Here is a 13,709-nt window from a genome sequence, read left to right on the forward strand (position 1 = left end):
GTAACCATAGGCATATATAGTATAGGTATAGGCATAGGTAACCTTTTAATTCAGTTCCGTTTTATTTATATCGCATCAAAGCACAGCAACAGTCACCTCAAGATGTTTTATATCATAAGGTAAAGATCCTACAGTAATACAGGGAAAACTCCAACAATCAGATGACTCCCCTGTGAGCAAGCGCTCGGCAACAGTGGGAAGGAAAAACTCCCTTTTAACAGAAAGAAACCTCCAGGAGAAATAGGCTCAGGGAGGGGGAGCAGTTACATAATAATAATAATTACGAGATGTCGTGTGGAGCCTGGTCCTGCATGGCTTTATAAGACAAGGTTTTTATGTTGTTAATAAAATAAATGCAGAATTTCACTTGAAGCCGGTGAAGAGAAGCAAGAATGGGCTGACGTGTGAGCGCTGACTAGTGTTTCTGGAACAGCTGAAAGACGAGCTCGGGAGGACTAGAGAGACAGAGAGATCCATGTGAAAAGTGAGTCACAGTAATCGAGACGGGAGAAAATCAAAGTGTGTACTAAAAGTTCAGAATTACTGGATGACAGTAGAGGTTTGATTTTTGTGATGTTTTTTAGATGAAAGAAACTGGAGGTGCTTTGAGATGTGAGATTCAAAGTTCAAATGCTGGTCAAAAATAACACCGGGCGTCTTAGCAGAAGATCTGATATTGCTCGCAAGCGGGCCGATGTAATGACTGACCTTTTCAGAGAAACTGTCGGACTGAACACCAGCGCCTCAGTTCTGCCAGGATTGAGATGGAGCAAGTTTAAAGACAACCAGTGCAGTGAAGGAATCACTGAGGTAGGAGAGGATGTTGAGTAATGGTAGTAATTACTCAGTAGATATCGTACTGATATCTGTTTTTATTCACATAAAGGTACCGATTTTTTTAGTATTTTAGCCATCTGCCCCATAGTGCAGGACTTTTTCCCCTCGGGTGGGTTTCAGTGTGTTTGTATAATACTGTTTGCTTTGTGTGACAAAGGCGTTACTACTACATAGTAACCACATTCTTGTTAACCGGTTATCTGAAATTGATCTGAGATTACTCAGTAAATATGACAAAATGTCTCATGTGTAATAAGATGAAGGCATGATGAAGCTTACAACATTCTGCAAGAACAGACTTTGAGCATATTTTACATTTGAACACCTACTAGTATAATATTCCTTCAGTCGAGCCTTCTGAAGGAACGGAATGTCTTATTTTGAAGGAAAAGAAGACACAAACTGTGGATTTAGTGAGCCGTTATGTCCCTTTTGCACAATGATACACAGTGAGGTCCATTAATTTACAAAAATTGTGTCATTGCCCAAAAACTTCTGAACCTAACTGTTCTTACACCATAATATTATATTACCCCCCCCTTTAGCTCAGCCAAATTACTCTCGCTCTTTGACCGTAGCTGTAAAGAAGTTCCCATTCATAATATGCTGTTTGCTCCTGGGGGATGAACCTTGAAAGCTTCAATTAAAGGACTCCATGTCTCACCTGTGGGCCACAGCTGTCCAGGTTTTAACTGGTGCTGCTGAAAATCTCCAGTTTCATCGAGTCTGAGAGAAGAAGTTAATTTTTATTTTTTTATTTTTTTTAAACACTAAATCACTAAAAGAAAGATTAAAGTTAAGTTGAGAATATTTCTGTATTTTCAGAGATCAGTGACGTCCAAACTCGTTCCTCCCTGGAGGTGAATCAGTGCTGCAAAACCACAGATGTTCTGAATTTAGAGATCCATTTTCCATCTAAGACACTCTTCTTTATGGATGTTAGCTTTACATCTTTCCCTCTGAGAAATTCCCTTCCTGCTTTCCAACTATAAAACCAGCCACAGACACTGAGAAAAATCAGTTCATGTGCCAAGAAAGAAAAAGTCAGACTCAGCCATGCAACTTGTGAGACCTTGAAACATCCCACTATGGTGTGTTTCGATGCTCCCCTCCACCCACTGTACGAAAGTCAGCATTTTTTCCAGTAAATCGGACATGTAACACTCCTTCCCGCTACACCGATTGATGGAGGGTTATTTAAAACGAGTCCTGGGCCTCCGCCGGTGGAGCCCTGAGCTCATGTCAGCACTATAAATAGCTGAGTGTCCACAGAAGCACGGTTTCTGACCTCAGATAAGCAGCCCCTCAGTGCTGCGGAAGCTTTGACAAACTGGCAGCTTAATTAGCCAGCTAATGACCGTGGGAACACTCTTCCTCATCTACACCCACACCAAGACTACTACAACTACTACCACCACCACCGCTGCTGCTCCACACAAAATAACAAAATCTGGCCCCTGGGCAGAAAGTGTAGGCTCAGCAGTGAGAAATATAAGGACATCCTCATCTTCATCTTTGTTTTGCTCTCTTGATGAAGTGCAAGTCTGGGAATATATTTTTCCCATTTCCTCCTTTGTTTGTGCCTCGTCTCCATAATGCATGAAGTTTCTCCCAACAGAATTAGTTGGTTTACACAAACGGCGAGCAGCTCGCTCAAGTTTCCCCGATAATTAAAGCACATTGATCTGAGAATAAATGGCCCTGCTCTCCTGTGAGTGCAGGAGGGTTTCTGTGGCTTTACCACCGCAGTGATGTGCCCTTATTCTGTCGGCTGTGTGTGTTTCAGCATGCGTTACGCCTCCTGGCCTTTGGACAGCTTTACAAGGTCTTGAATATGGATCCTCTGCCAGCCAGCAAGCCCTCACCGAGGCTGTTAGAAGGTGCGTGCAGACTTGTTTGTGCTCTCTGTTTTGCAAGTTTATTCGTTTCCCTGTTTTTCCCTTTTTTAAATTCATTTTTGAGCCCTCTGTTCAGATACAGTCCTGGCAGCATTAATAAAAACAGCATGCTTAGACGGCATGTGCGTCTGAGTGGGCAGTGTGATGTTTTAAGTGCTCGTTCATTTCCGCTCTGCAGGCGGCTGTCAGAAGAGGCTCCGGGAGGACATCGGGTCAGACGACAGAGACTTCATCAAAAGGATGAAAGGTGACTTTGACCGTCAACTCACCCATATCGAAGAATCACTGCTCAGATGATCGAAATCCTCTTCCTCTCACTTCTGAGGTGCAGCAGACACTTAGATTCAGGCTGATACACGTGGCTGGCTGTAGCTTTATATTAAACAGAGTTCATTGCTGGAAGCTCGAAGTCACACAGGAGAAAAGAGCAAGACTCCGATATAATGAATATTGATTAAAAACCTTATGTTGTGTGCTGTAATTTAACTTTAAAGTGGCTGAAGGGGCTCATTTATTAACCCAGTCCATATGTTTCTCTATGCTCTTGTGATATTTCCAAACATAAAAAAGTTTCCTACATCAATCTACTTCCCATAGTCATTTAGACAAATTGGTTCATTGGTGTGCTGGTGGGTTTTTATAAACTTTATCAGGCTTTTGTTGTATTTTCCACATCTAAACTCTACATTGCAGCCTTAAAACAAGATATTCTTCAGTGCATGAAGGATATCTTTTCAGGGATGTTTGCATGTTTAAATATTATATCGCTCGTCCTGATCTCTGTGTGGATGAACAGTTGGTAGCTTTTCAGGGGCAGGTGCAGTTTCAGGCGATACATCCCTTCTAAACATGCCAAGTATGGCATAAAGATCTAGTTGGAGCTGTGATCCTAAAACTTCTTTCTGCATAAGAAAACTGAAAGCGTAATTCATTACATCATTATGAAAAGACAAAGAAGGAATATAAAGAAGACTGTATAGATATGATACAACATGAACAGAGCTGCTAAACTAGTCGGCTTTCTTGAAGGTCATAATTTATCTGAAAAAATGCTTAAATAGAAGACAAAAAGAGACAAAAACACATATGCATAAGTGTAATTATTGCAGTAAAACCACAGTCAGACACTTGCAGAACTGTGAGTACATGTGAGTGAAAGTATGTGTGTAATGTGAAAGTTCAGCATGCCTCTGGTTTCTGGAGCAGCAGGATAGCTGGGTTAGATTTATCATGAATTTATTATTGTTTTATATTTTACTAATGTTATTTTTATTGCATCTTATAACTATTGCTTTTTGGTCTTTGCTTTCTTTCATATTATTCTGGCCAAGAGCCACAGTGAGGTTCTGGCACTTCTTGGAAACTGCTCATCAAATATTAATTATTTATACAACTGTAGATACCATATGCAGTGCCCTCCAAAAGTAATGCACAATAGTTAACTGCAAATTGTGTTTGAATATAAGATCATAATTTGACTGAGATGAAAGTTAGAGACTAGCTTCGGCGTTTATTTAAGACCATATAATCATTGGATGCAGTGATATAACCAAAAAGCCTCAGCTAACTTACATTTTTAAGCTCTTTTGTTCACGGTCATCTTCTGGAGTTTTTGAAGATTTCGTTTTTAGATCATTGTGATCAAAACCAACACAAAGAGCAAACATCAACTCTGTTTCAAACTGACTCAAATTTTATGAGGAGCGTCATCAAAGCTGGGTCTCCAGATACAACCAAGCAGTCTTCAGCGGAAGAACAAAGGCAGCTCGTCAGGCGATGAGCGAGACTGGAAGCATTTGCTGTTTTGCTTTGCACCAAGAATTCATTTCCCACTCGGAGACTGCCAGCGCAGAGTTTTGCTGTAATGTCCCGTACCATCTGATGGAGAAAACTCTGAGGAAATGCTCTGAACTGGTGCCTCTGAACTAGTACCTGCCAGCGAGCAATCTCGTGCCAACACAAAGTGCTTTGAAAACACTGGAGTTTTTTGGCCACACCAGCAGTTTGTACTCACCACGCGTCTGCTTGCCAGCTTTGCTTCTCTGTGACTTTGTCCACTTCCAGAAAATGAAAATCTGATTGAAGGATCATTGCTTTGACCCACTGGAGTTGATCCAGCACTCGTCACAGAGGTACAAGAGGGCATAAATGAATGATCTAAAAATAAGCCGCCACATTGGAACCTGCCAAATTTAAGTTAGATAGATTTTTTTCTTTTTCTTTTTCTTTTTATGAGCCCATTCCTGGAACTTTTTGGATTACAGCTGAACATTCATGAGTTAACATATGAACCAATGTGAAAGTTTTTTGTTTTTTTTTACTTGTGGATAAACCCATTTTTATCTTTCTCTTTTAAATTTGCCTTTTTAATAATGATTCTTCTTAATACTAAGCTGATTTTTGTTCATTCAGATTTTGTTTAAACAGCGCGTTTGCTGTAATATTGTGGCAGCGGATTTTCCAGCTCTGTAAAAGTTATTAAGGCGGTGGTTAATTTCTCCTGCTCTCGATGAACAGTCGAATTACCCCATTGACAAACGTAATTTTCCAGCAATGTGCACTTGTGCATATCTGAGTGGCAATTAAAGTGCTGATGAAGTGCTTTAAAGCAACTCAACCCTGCATTTGTCTATAACAAAAGACACAACGTTTAGTGACACAGCGCTAATGTGTTTGTAGGGACTGGCTGTTGGAGGTTGTGTCCTCTAAAGAGCTATTTGGATTCCTTTCCACCATGATGATATTAAAAACTCTGGCTTGTCTTTAATAGAAAATGGCGACATATTAAAAATGTGCACAAAAGATTGATCCTGTGCAGGTCACATTTGCCGCGTCGCACAGAGGCTGACTTCCCTGGACAAAAACTCTTCACAGCAGATAAGTGGATATTGACTGACGACTAAGAGACAAGGCTCATGGTTCAGTGTGTGTGTGTGTGTGTGTGTGTGTTGGACATGTGTGCACTATAGCTGTCTGTAAAAGAGGTCTTTGTGTAAAAGGTGGAAAAGTGAAGCACTGGAGCTGAAAGAAGTGAGCAGCGACGCTGATCTTTTCTCAGAAACCGGGATGCTTTGTTGTGACAGGGATCAAATCGGCCTGTCAGGCCAAAGAATAACACGGCACATTCACTTCAATCTCTGTATCAGAGGAGAGAAAATGGCCTGACCCTGCTGAATGTGATCCATTATAGTCTGGATGTGTAAAACCCAGCAGGCAGCGACGTCCGATATCTTCATGAGATCTTATTAGGAATCCATTTCAGGAACCAGCTCGTCCCCTTCACTGCATCTCAGAGCGGCGTCAGTCAGCAGCATGAAGCGGGTAAGGAAGATTTCAGGCAGCAGTGGCTTTTAGGTGAGATGTGTCCTCGAAGCAGAAAATTGTGTGAAGTTATCAGATTTCCACAGAGCTGATAGAGAAGCTGGTGAAGCTTAAAAGACATTCAGCTTCAGAGAGTTCTAGGAATCAATCAGCTCAGGTTGACAGAGGTCTATGTGACAGTGGTTTAATATCAGATTTTAGTCCTGAACACCAGAACAATGTCAAACCACCCAGATTTTTATTAGCCTTCTGAACGCTCCCTCCTCACAGAGGGTTTTGTGGCAGCTGTTTGGACAGCACTTACACAGGCGGCGTCTTCTGTTGTGACAGTGTGTTTATCAGGCTAATTTTTTAAGTATGGCATCTTGTCATATTTCTTGGCTGACATAACTTCATATGGTGCTGTTAGGACATGATTTACAGTGTTGTGTGGCCCCCCTGCTGTGCTGCTCTGTTGACATATTACACAAAGTTTCACTCAAAACACAACTTCTCACTGATTTTTCTGCTAATGAGACATTTTTCCTCTAGTTCAGCGGTCCCCAACCTTCTTTGCGCCACGGACTGGCCTTTAAGGTGTCGCGGGTAAATACAACAAAATAAAACTAGTACCGGTACCAAAAAAAGAAGATTTATTCATAACACACGTGAAAAGACCCAGGAAAACCGAGTTAACGATAAAAACGATAACAAAATAACGCTGAAAACCGATAAAAACCCTGAAAACCACACATTTCACACCTGAGCCTCAACTCTCGCCGCCCGGTACCAAACGACTCACGGCCCGGTACCGGTCCGAGGCCCAGGGGTTGGGGACCGCTGCTCTAGTTCACTCAAATACAATGAAATATTGATGATTTATGTCAATTTTTTAATAATAATTTTTACTTAGCCACTGATGTCTCAAAGGATTTTAACTTTCTCTTGGTTCAGACCATAAAATCCACGTGCACAGGTCACCTGATACACACAGATCACATCACCTGTGTTCAGACACTGAATGGTTTTAGCTTCTATGGTGTATTCAAGTGCATCACATCAGCTTTCACTTTCAGATCATATAGGTTTCTCTCCTAATGCACTACTTTAGTTCTGTTCTTTATATCCCGGTCTCAGCAACAAAAGAAAAAAATCTTTGATCATGTACTGTGCTGTACACAGTCTAGTGTTGCATAAAATTAACTACAAGTAACAAATAAAAATGAAAATTTGCAAATAAACTTTACAGTTTCCCTGAAAATCTCTCGCTCAGCTCTCCCCTCTGCAGTGAAGAAATCTCACTTTGAGAAAAAACATGTTTTGCTTTAGTTGCCTCTTCAGCTCAGCAGCTTTCTGCCTCGCGTCTCCTCCTCCGTGGCTCTACATCTCTGCTGGTGCGTGGAGTTGAAATGTTGTTTGAATACAGAGCCTGTGTCGTGGTGGAAACGCAGGCCTCCCTTCACACACGCTTCTCAGTCTCCCATCTTTCTTTAAACCGCCTGCCCTCTGCACCAGTCTTTTTTTTTTTTCTTTTTTTTTTTGCCAGTTTGTGTTTGTAAGCTCGGGTGCTGGGAAGCTGAATCCCTTTGTTTGGTTTGTTGTGTTCCTGTGCAGACCACAGCTGAGCTTAGGTGGACCAAATTGTGTTAACCAAAAAGGGATGTTCAAAGTGGATTAAAGCATACAGAGGGCTGTGTTTGGCCATGAGTTTGACACCTGTTTTGTACAGATATTCAAATGGATATTTTTAGCCATGGACTGCTCGTTAAACAAGACATTTAAAGATGTCTGGCTGCCTTTTCTGGTATTTTATAGACAGTTTAATCCAATAATTGCAAAAAAAAAAATTAAAAAAATAAAAATCAGCAGATTAGCTGACAGTGAAAATAATAATTAGCTGCAGCCGTAAACTTAAACGGTCTTGGCACTGATGGCTGCAGCCTTCGGCCTCTTCACTCCTCCTCCCCCTCGCTCTCAGAGTCTTGTCTGTCAGTGTCACAGTAATTAAATTGGCCCTCGCTGGGACCGTCGTCTCCGGCAACCCTCATCTGCTTCCAGTTCAAAGGAGGTGACGGAGGCAGAGATAGAGGAGGATTAATACTGCTGGCTGTTGCCACGCAATTATCTCACCACCTCCCACCACACACACACACACACACACACACACACACACACACACAGACACGCGCATGTTGGGTTTTGCACACACAGTTACAGTGCTTTAACACCTCCCCCTGTCTTCCTTCCGGCACCTGTCCACCAGCACCTCCACATTCGTTTTCTTACACCTCGTCTGCATCCATATTCATAGAAGCCGCACTCAAGTCTAAAGTGCCTGTCAGAACCTCTCAGTAAATTACACACAGTGGCTGCAGAACCAGGCGGCTGCACACTTCACAAGCCTCAAGTGTCCCCGCTGTGACACCTGTTACACAAAAGCTGAAATCTGTGGGTGGCCATATGCAAATAAATGATCACCTCAGCATCATCGATAACTCTGTAGTGTTTCTCAAGAATCTGAAATTACACATGAACGTTTCTGCCGGCCCTCTCCCTCTTCAACTTTGCCCAGTCCATTAACCCTGCGTTAGATTTGAATACCTGTAATAATGGTACAGGTGGTGACAGCTGTAGCCTTGAAGCTCTAAAGCATGTTTTTTTGGTTTTTTTGGTTTTTTTTTATAAAACTACAAATTAAAACTCAGATGACAAGAATAAAAAAAAATCTAAACAGGTAACAGAATGTTTCTATGTGGATTTACTCGCTTTTGTGACGAGCCCCAAGTGGTCATTAGAGGAACAGCATCTGTCAGTCAGAGGAGCCATAACTTCTAGCCTTACCAGTATAACTCAAGGAAGAGTGGACACTATCCACAGAGGCCAAAATGGTTGTTTGTTTGTTTTAATACCCGCAAGTTCATCTCTGTTTTAAAGTTGTTCATTTTAACATACAAGTCTGTGGGGATTGACTCCGTTTTGAAGCCAGGCTCAGGTGGCCCTTACAGGAACTGCACTTTTTGGAAATTGATTTCATTTTTCTGCCCCGGATGTTTCCACTTGGTGACATCTGTTATCACCTCTCTATGAAACTGTGCAGGTTGTTTGAACAGTTTATTTTTTATTAAATTCATAGATTAATAAATAGAACTGACTGGATATGTCCACGTACAGGGATCTGTCTCCATTATATTGTGCACACGTTTATGTAATGAGCATTCGTCAGTTCCTTGATTTCAGACTATGATGTTGTTCCCATTTCTATATTAATATTAAAAGTTTGACAGCTGACAAATGTCATTTGACTTCAGTTCTGTCCTTTATAGATCTTATTTGTTTACAAAGTCAAATCTTTTGTAGCCTCATAGCACAGTTGACAGAGTTGGACTAAAATCTGGGAAAAATGCTTATTATTTGGCGACACTCAGCACTTGTTTTGTAATGGATGTCACCAGGAGTGAGGTTTCATTTCCAATTCATCAGTGAGATATTACTGCTCAGGACTCCGGGGAGGCAGCTCATCTCTCGTCACTGTGTAGGTGTGAAGTGCCGCTGGCTGAAGTGTCAGTGGTGTAACACCCGGACGGTGTCATTCTAGTCCCATCAGCTAGCTGCTAATAGGAAAGAAGCTGGGCCAGTGAAATGGCTTCTCTCACTTCCTGCTTGTGGAGTCATGAGGTCTCCGTTTCATTAATAACATGTGCATCTCTCCTCTTTAAGTGCTGGACTGGAGGATGACCGATCCAAACCATCCCATGAATGCTCTGATGCGTCTGAACCAGATCCACCCGGGCCTTCAGTACCGCCTGATGTCCCAATCTGGCCCAGTGCACGCTCCAGTCTTCACCATGTCCGTGGAAATCCAGGGAACCACATACCAGGCCACAGGGAACTCCAAGAGAACCGCCAAGCTCCAAGTAGCTCTCAAGGTACCAACACAGTTCAAAGAGCTGCATAAAAGTCACAGAAGTCTGGGGGTTGTATTTTAATGAACCTTAGATGGGTTGTCTGATAGTCATCGGTTAGCAAATGTCTTCTTTGGGACATGTAAACACCTCAAAATCCAGAGTATGATTTGTGCTTAATGTTTGAAAGCTTCAGATTGAGACAAACTAAAATGATGAACATCACTACCATTTAATTCTGCTCAGGGTCACGATGGGCTAGAGCCTATTCCTTTAGATACTGGGTTAACTGGGTTATCATATATAGATAGACTGATTGATTTATGGGGACTTGGGATTCCACAGCGCTAGCTCCATAAACACTTAGAAAGATTAAAAAACAAAACAAACAGGAAACATCACTCAAAGTGGATTTGAACTGTCCTGCAGTTCTTTTAGGCTCTAATTTCAAATTCTAATAGACATATAAGAGTTTTCAAACTGCTGAAAACTGTTTTAGTCTTCTAAGACTAAAAGGAACAAGAGAAATCATGAGAACAAAGGAAATCCGGTTTGTCATTAGTTGCAGAGACTCCACTAAAAGCAAAAGACGTAAAAAAAAATAAAGGAAAAGCAGAATAGGTTCACTTTAATATCAGCACAGGTATCAAGTTGCTTTCTCTACTTTTAAAATTATGACATCTGTAAGTGAAGCAAGTAAAAAGGGGTTCAGAGGGTTAACAACACCACTTTAGCCTCCAGTCCTGTGTCTGCCTGTTAGTTTGGTTTGTCAATAATTTTGTACTCGGGTGTTTAAAAGCTGAACATTAAGTTGGACAAAGAAACAGCAGCTGAAGTTTTCTTCTAAATCGATACGAGAACACACAATGTTCTTTTTGTGACAAATCTTTTATTGAACTAGAAGTTTGACTGCTCACACTTAGTCTTTTTCACACATATTTATTCATTCAGTTGCACTTTCACACTCTCAGCACAGCCAGTCTTTCTGTTCTTGTTGTTCGCTTTGCAGCCTCACTGCAGCAGCTGGGGTTTGAGTGCCTTGCTCAAGGACAGCTCAGTGACAAATGATGGATGTGAAAGCGTGACTCATCTCCCATTTGCGGCTGTCAGGACGTCACAAAAAGTTTATCCGCTACTTTTGTAATCCGATGACTGTCGTGTTGAATGCAGCAGGAAGTCGTGCGGTGATGAAATTTAAATGAACGTCCTCTGGCTGTTTTTGGTTTCGCTGCTGTCGTCCTCAGGCGCTGCAGGCTTTGGGCTACGTGCTCGGCAGCGATGGAGACGTGGACTCGCTGAGTGCCGACGAGAAGTCAGATGGCGAAGGGAAGAACGACAGGATGTCCACCAGCTCCAGCTCCACCTCCATCACAGACACACAGGAGGTGAGGAACACACACACACACAGACTGTGGCCTTTTGTGAAAAGTTCTTCCTGATTACAACACATCTATGAGGTTCATTAGAGATTCAACACAATAAAAATTCTTCTGCAGCTTTTCGGTCGTCCTGATTACAAAGACTGGAAACCTTGGATTTAAACATGTTCTGTGCAACTTTCTTTTCATGTATTACTAGTTTTTTTTCCTGTCATTATGTGAACAAAAATGTAACCTTCCCCGACTCTGTTGCCTCTGAGAGCCTGAAGACTGATTTCTATGTGAAGGACAAATTTTCTAAAAATCCAAAAGGCCGTCATGTTTCTACTCACTCCCGGATACCTCAATGCCTCTCTTAAAATCACCACCAAAATTCATTTCTGTTTTATTCATATGGCACCAATTCACAGCAGCAATCACCTCAAGATGCTTTCATCATAAAGTAAACCTCCGACAATTTTAGAAAGAGGATCACCTATATGGGGCAATTGGTGACTGGGGGAGGGAAAAACTCCCTTTTAACAGGAAGAGACCTCCAGCAGAGTGTGGGGAGAGTTTTGGTTTCACAACCACACTTAACTAATGTTAGGGATTACCCTGAGGTCAGCAAAACAGAAACATGTCATCAGGTATCAATAACATGAGCAACGTGAAAGCAAGTTTTGCTTAATCATCTATCTTATTAATTCTTATATCTGTAGCTCCGTTTGTCCCCTGCAGTCCCTTGGTTGTTGAGGTTGTGTCTCCTTTTTACTTGTAAATACGTGTGTGTGTGTGTGTGTGTGTGTGTGTACAGTAGGTTTACATACTTGCACACTCAATGAGAGTGAGACTTCATCACAGAGCCGCCCCCTCGCTCGTCACGTCTGGCGTCAAACCACTGACAATGGCGATGGTGAAAACACTCATCTTGGGACTTCAAAAACGTTTGGCGACCTCACAATGGTTATGCCCATGTTTTATAAAGAGCAGACGACCTTGCTTGTAGGTGTTGTGTGTGAAATATTAATCTCGATAGGTTTACAATCATTTTTTAAAAATGACAGATACAGCCATTTAAAATTGCTGCTCTCGGTCAGAGGTCAGCCGTCAGCTGCTGGGAGTCTGGCGCCATATAAATAAAAGTTAATTGAATTTCATTCTTTTGATAGCTTTCATTGTAAACCTCCTCATTCATTCAAATATAAAAACTTAAAGTTGAGTTTTGAAAATATAAAATAAATGGATAACAGTTTAGTCAGTTTGACCATTCAGACATGTTATACTGCAAATCACCGAAACTATTTCCAGTAAACATTTCTTCATTCATCCATTTCAGTCTAATCTAATAACATTAAAAAAAATATACAATTTAAAAGAAAATGAAATACAGTAAAATAATATTCTTACACACAAGTTTCCTCATAGATCCCAAACCAGATGTGGAGGTTATTTCTGAGACTGGTAGAACCTGATTTTTCATTCATATTTGTGGGACATACACCTGTTGTTGCATTTGTTGCGTCTCTTTCACAGCACAACTCCCACTAGGGCTTAAATACCTGGGACTCTCCACCAACTGCTCTGAGAACTTATTGGATAAGAGAGTGAAACATCTTCAAGGAACTTAAAGAAGTCCAGTCGCTTTTCTTTCTAAGCTCCTTGGATACTTTAATACCTTATTTATCTCAAAAGTTGGGAAATGATTTTGTTACAGAGTCTTTTAAAAAAATAGGTTAAGTAGATCAGAATACATTATGACAGGGGCAAAATATCTCACTGTATAAAGAAAACAGAAAAGAAGCAGCTTAGTAAAGTAAAGAAAAGATGAAAAACAAAAAGACTACATTTTCTAATTAGCTGTAATAGGCATTTGTATCTGTAAGCTGTGCAGCAAATACTGAATATCAGCAGCTTGTTCTTTCTCACTCTTCCAGCATGTAGGAGGTATACCTGATGTGATCGGGCTGCTTAGATAGCTTGTCTTACTTTGAGGAAACATGAGCTCTTGAGCACATTCGGGGGGATAAACCGGATGTAAAGCCTGCAGCTGATTCTCTCTCTCTGCATGCGTCTGCAGTCTAGAGCTCCTGGACCGATCCTGACGGTGGGAGGTAAGAACCCGGTGATGGAGCTGAATGAGAAACGCCGCGGCCTCAAATACGAGCTGATATCAGAGAGCGGCAGCAGCTACGACAAACGCTTCATCATAGAGGTAGGAAAACAAACACACTCACTGCTCCGCTCTGTCTCCGATGTCTTCTCTTATTAGGAGCAGATGAACGACAGAATGCGTTTTATGTTCAGAGCTTCCTGTATATGAAAACAGCTTTAAATGCCAGCAAACGCAGCCGAACATGAAACTATTTTAGTCCCTGTAAAATCGCTGCTGTAGTTTGTTTTCTGCTTGCTTT

At 41.4% G+C, this 13,709-nt stretch overlaps 1 protein-coding gene across 3 annotated transcripts in view; it reads left to right on the top strand.

The window, feature by feature from the left end:
• The window catches only part of LOC146376683 (spermatid perinuclear RNA-binding protein-like), a 95,664-nt gene that overhangs the window by 70,614 nt on the left and 11,341 nt on the right, over positions 1–13,709 (top strand). For all 3 annotated transcript variants that reach the window (XM_084946611.1, XM_084946612.1, XM_084946613.1), the window contains exons 10-14: positions 2,624–2,717; positions 2,914–2,982; positions 9,753–9,961; positions 11,182–11,322; positions 13,376–13,510. In XM_084946611.1, the coding sequence (XP_084802737.1) occupies positions 2,624–2,717; positions 2,914–2,982; positions 9,753–9,961; positions 11,182–11,322; positions 13,376–13,510 (648 nt within the window). The remainder of the gene's footprint in view (positions 1–2,623; positions 2,718–2,913; positions 2,983–9,752; positions 9,962–11,181; positions 11,323–13,375; positions 13,511–13,709) is intronic.

Source organism: Perissodus microlepis, chromosome 12 (genome assembly GCF_051167445.1).
Source record: "Perissodus microlepis isolate ML-2025 ecotype Zambia chromosome 12, ASM5116744v1, whole genome shotgun sequence".
Taxonomy (NCBI): domain Eukaryota; kingdom Metazoa; phylum Chordata; class Actinopteri; order Cichliformes; family Cichlidae; genus Perissodus; species Perissodus microlepis.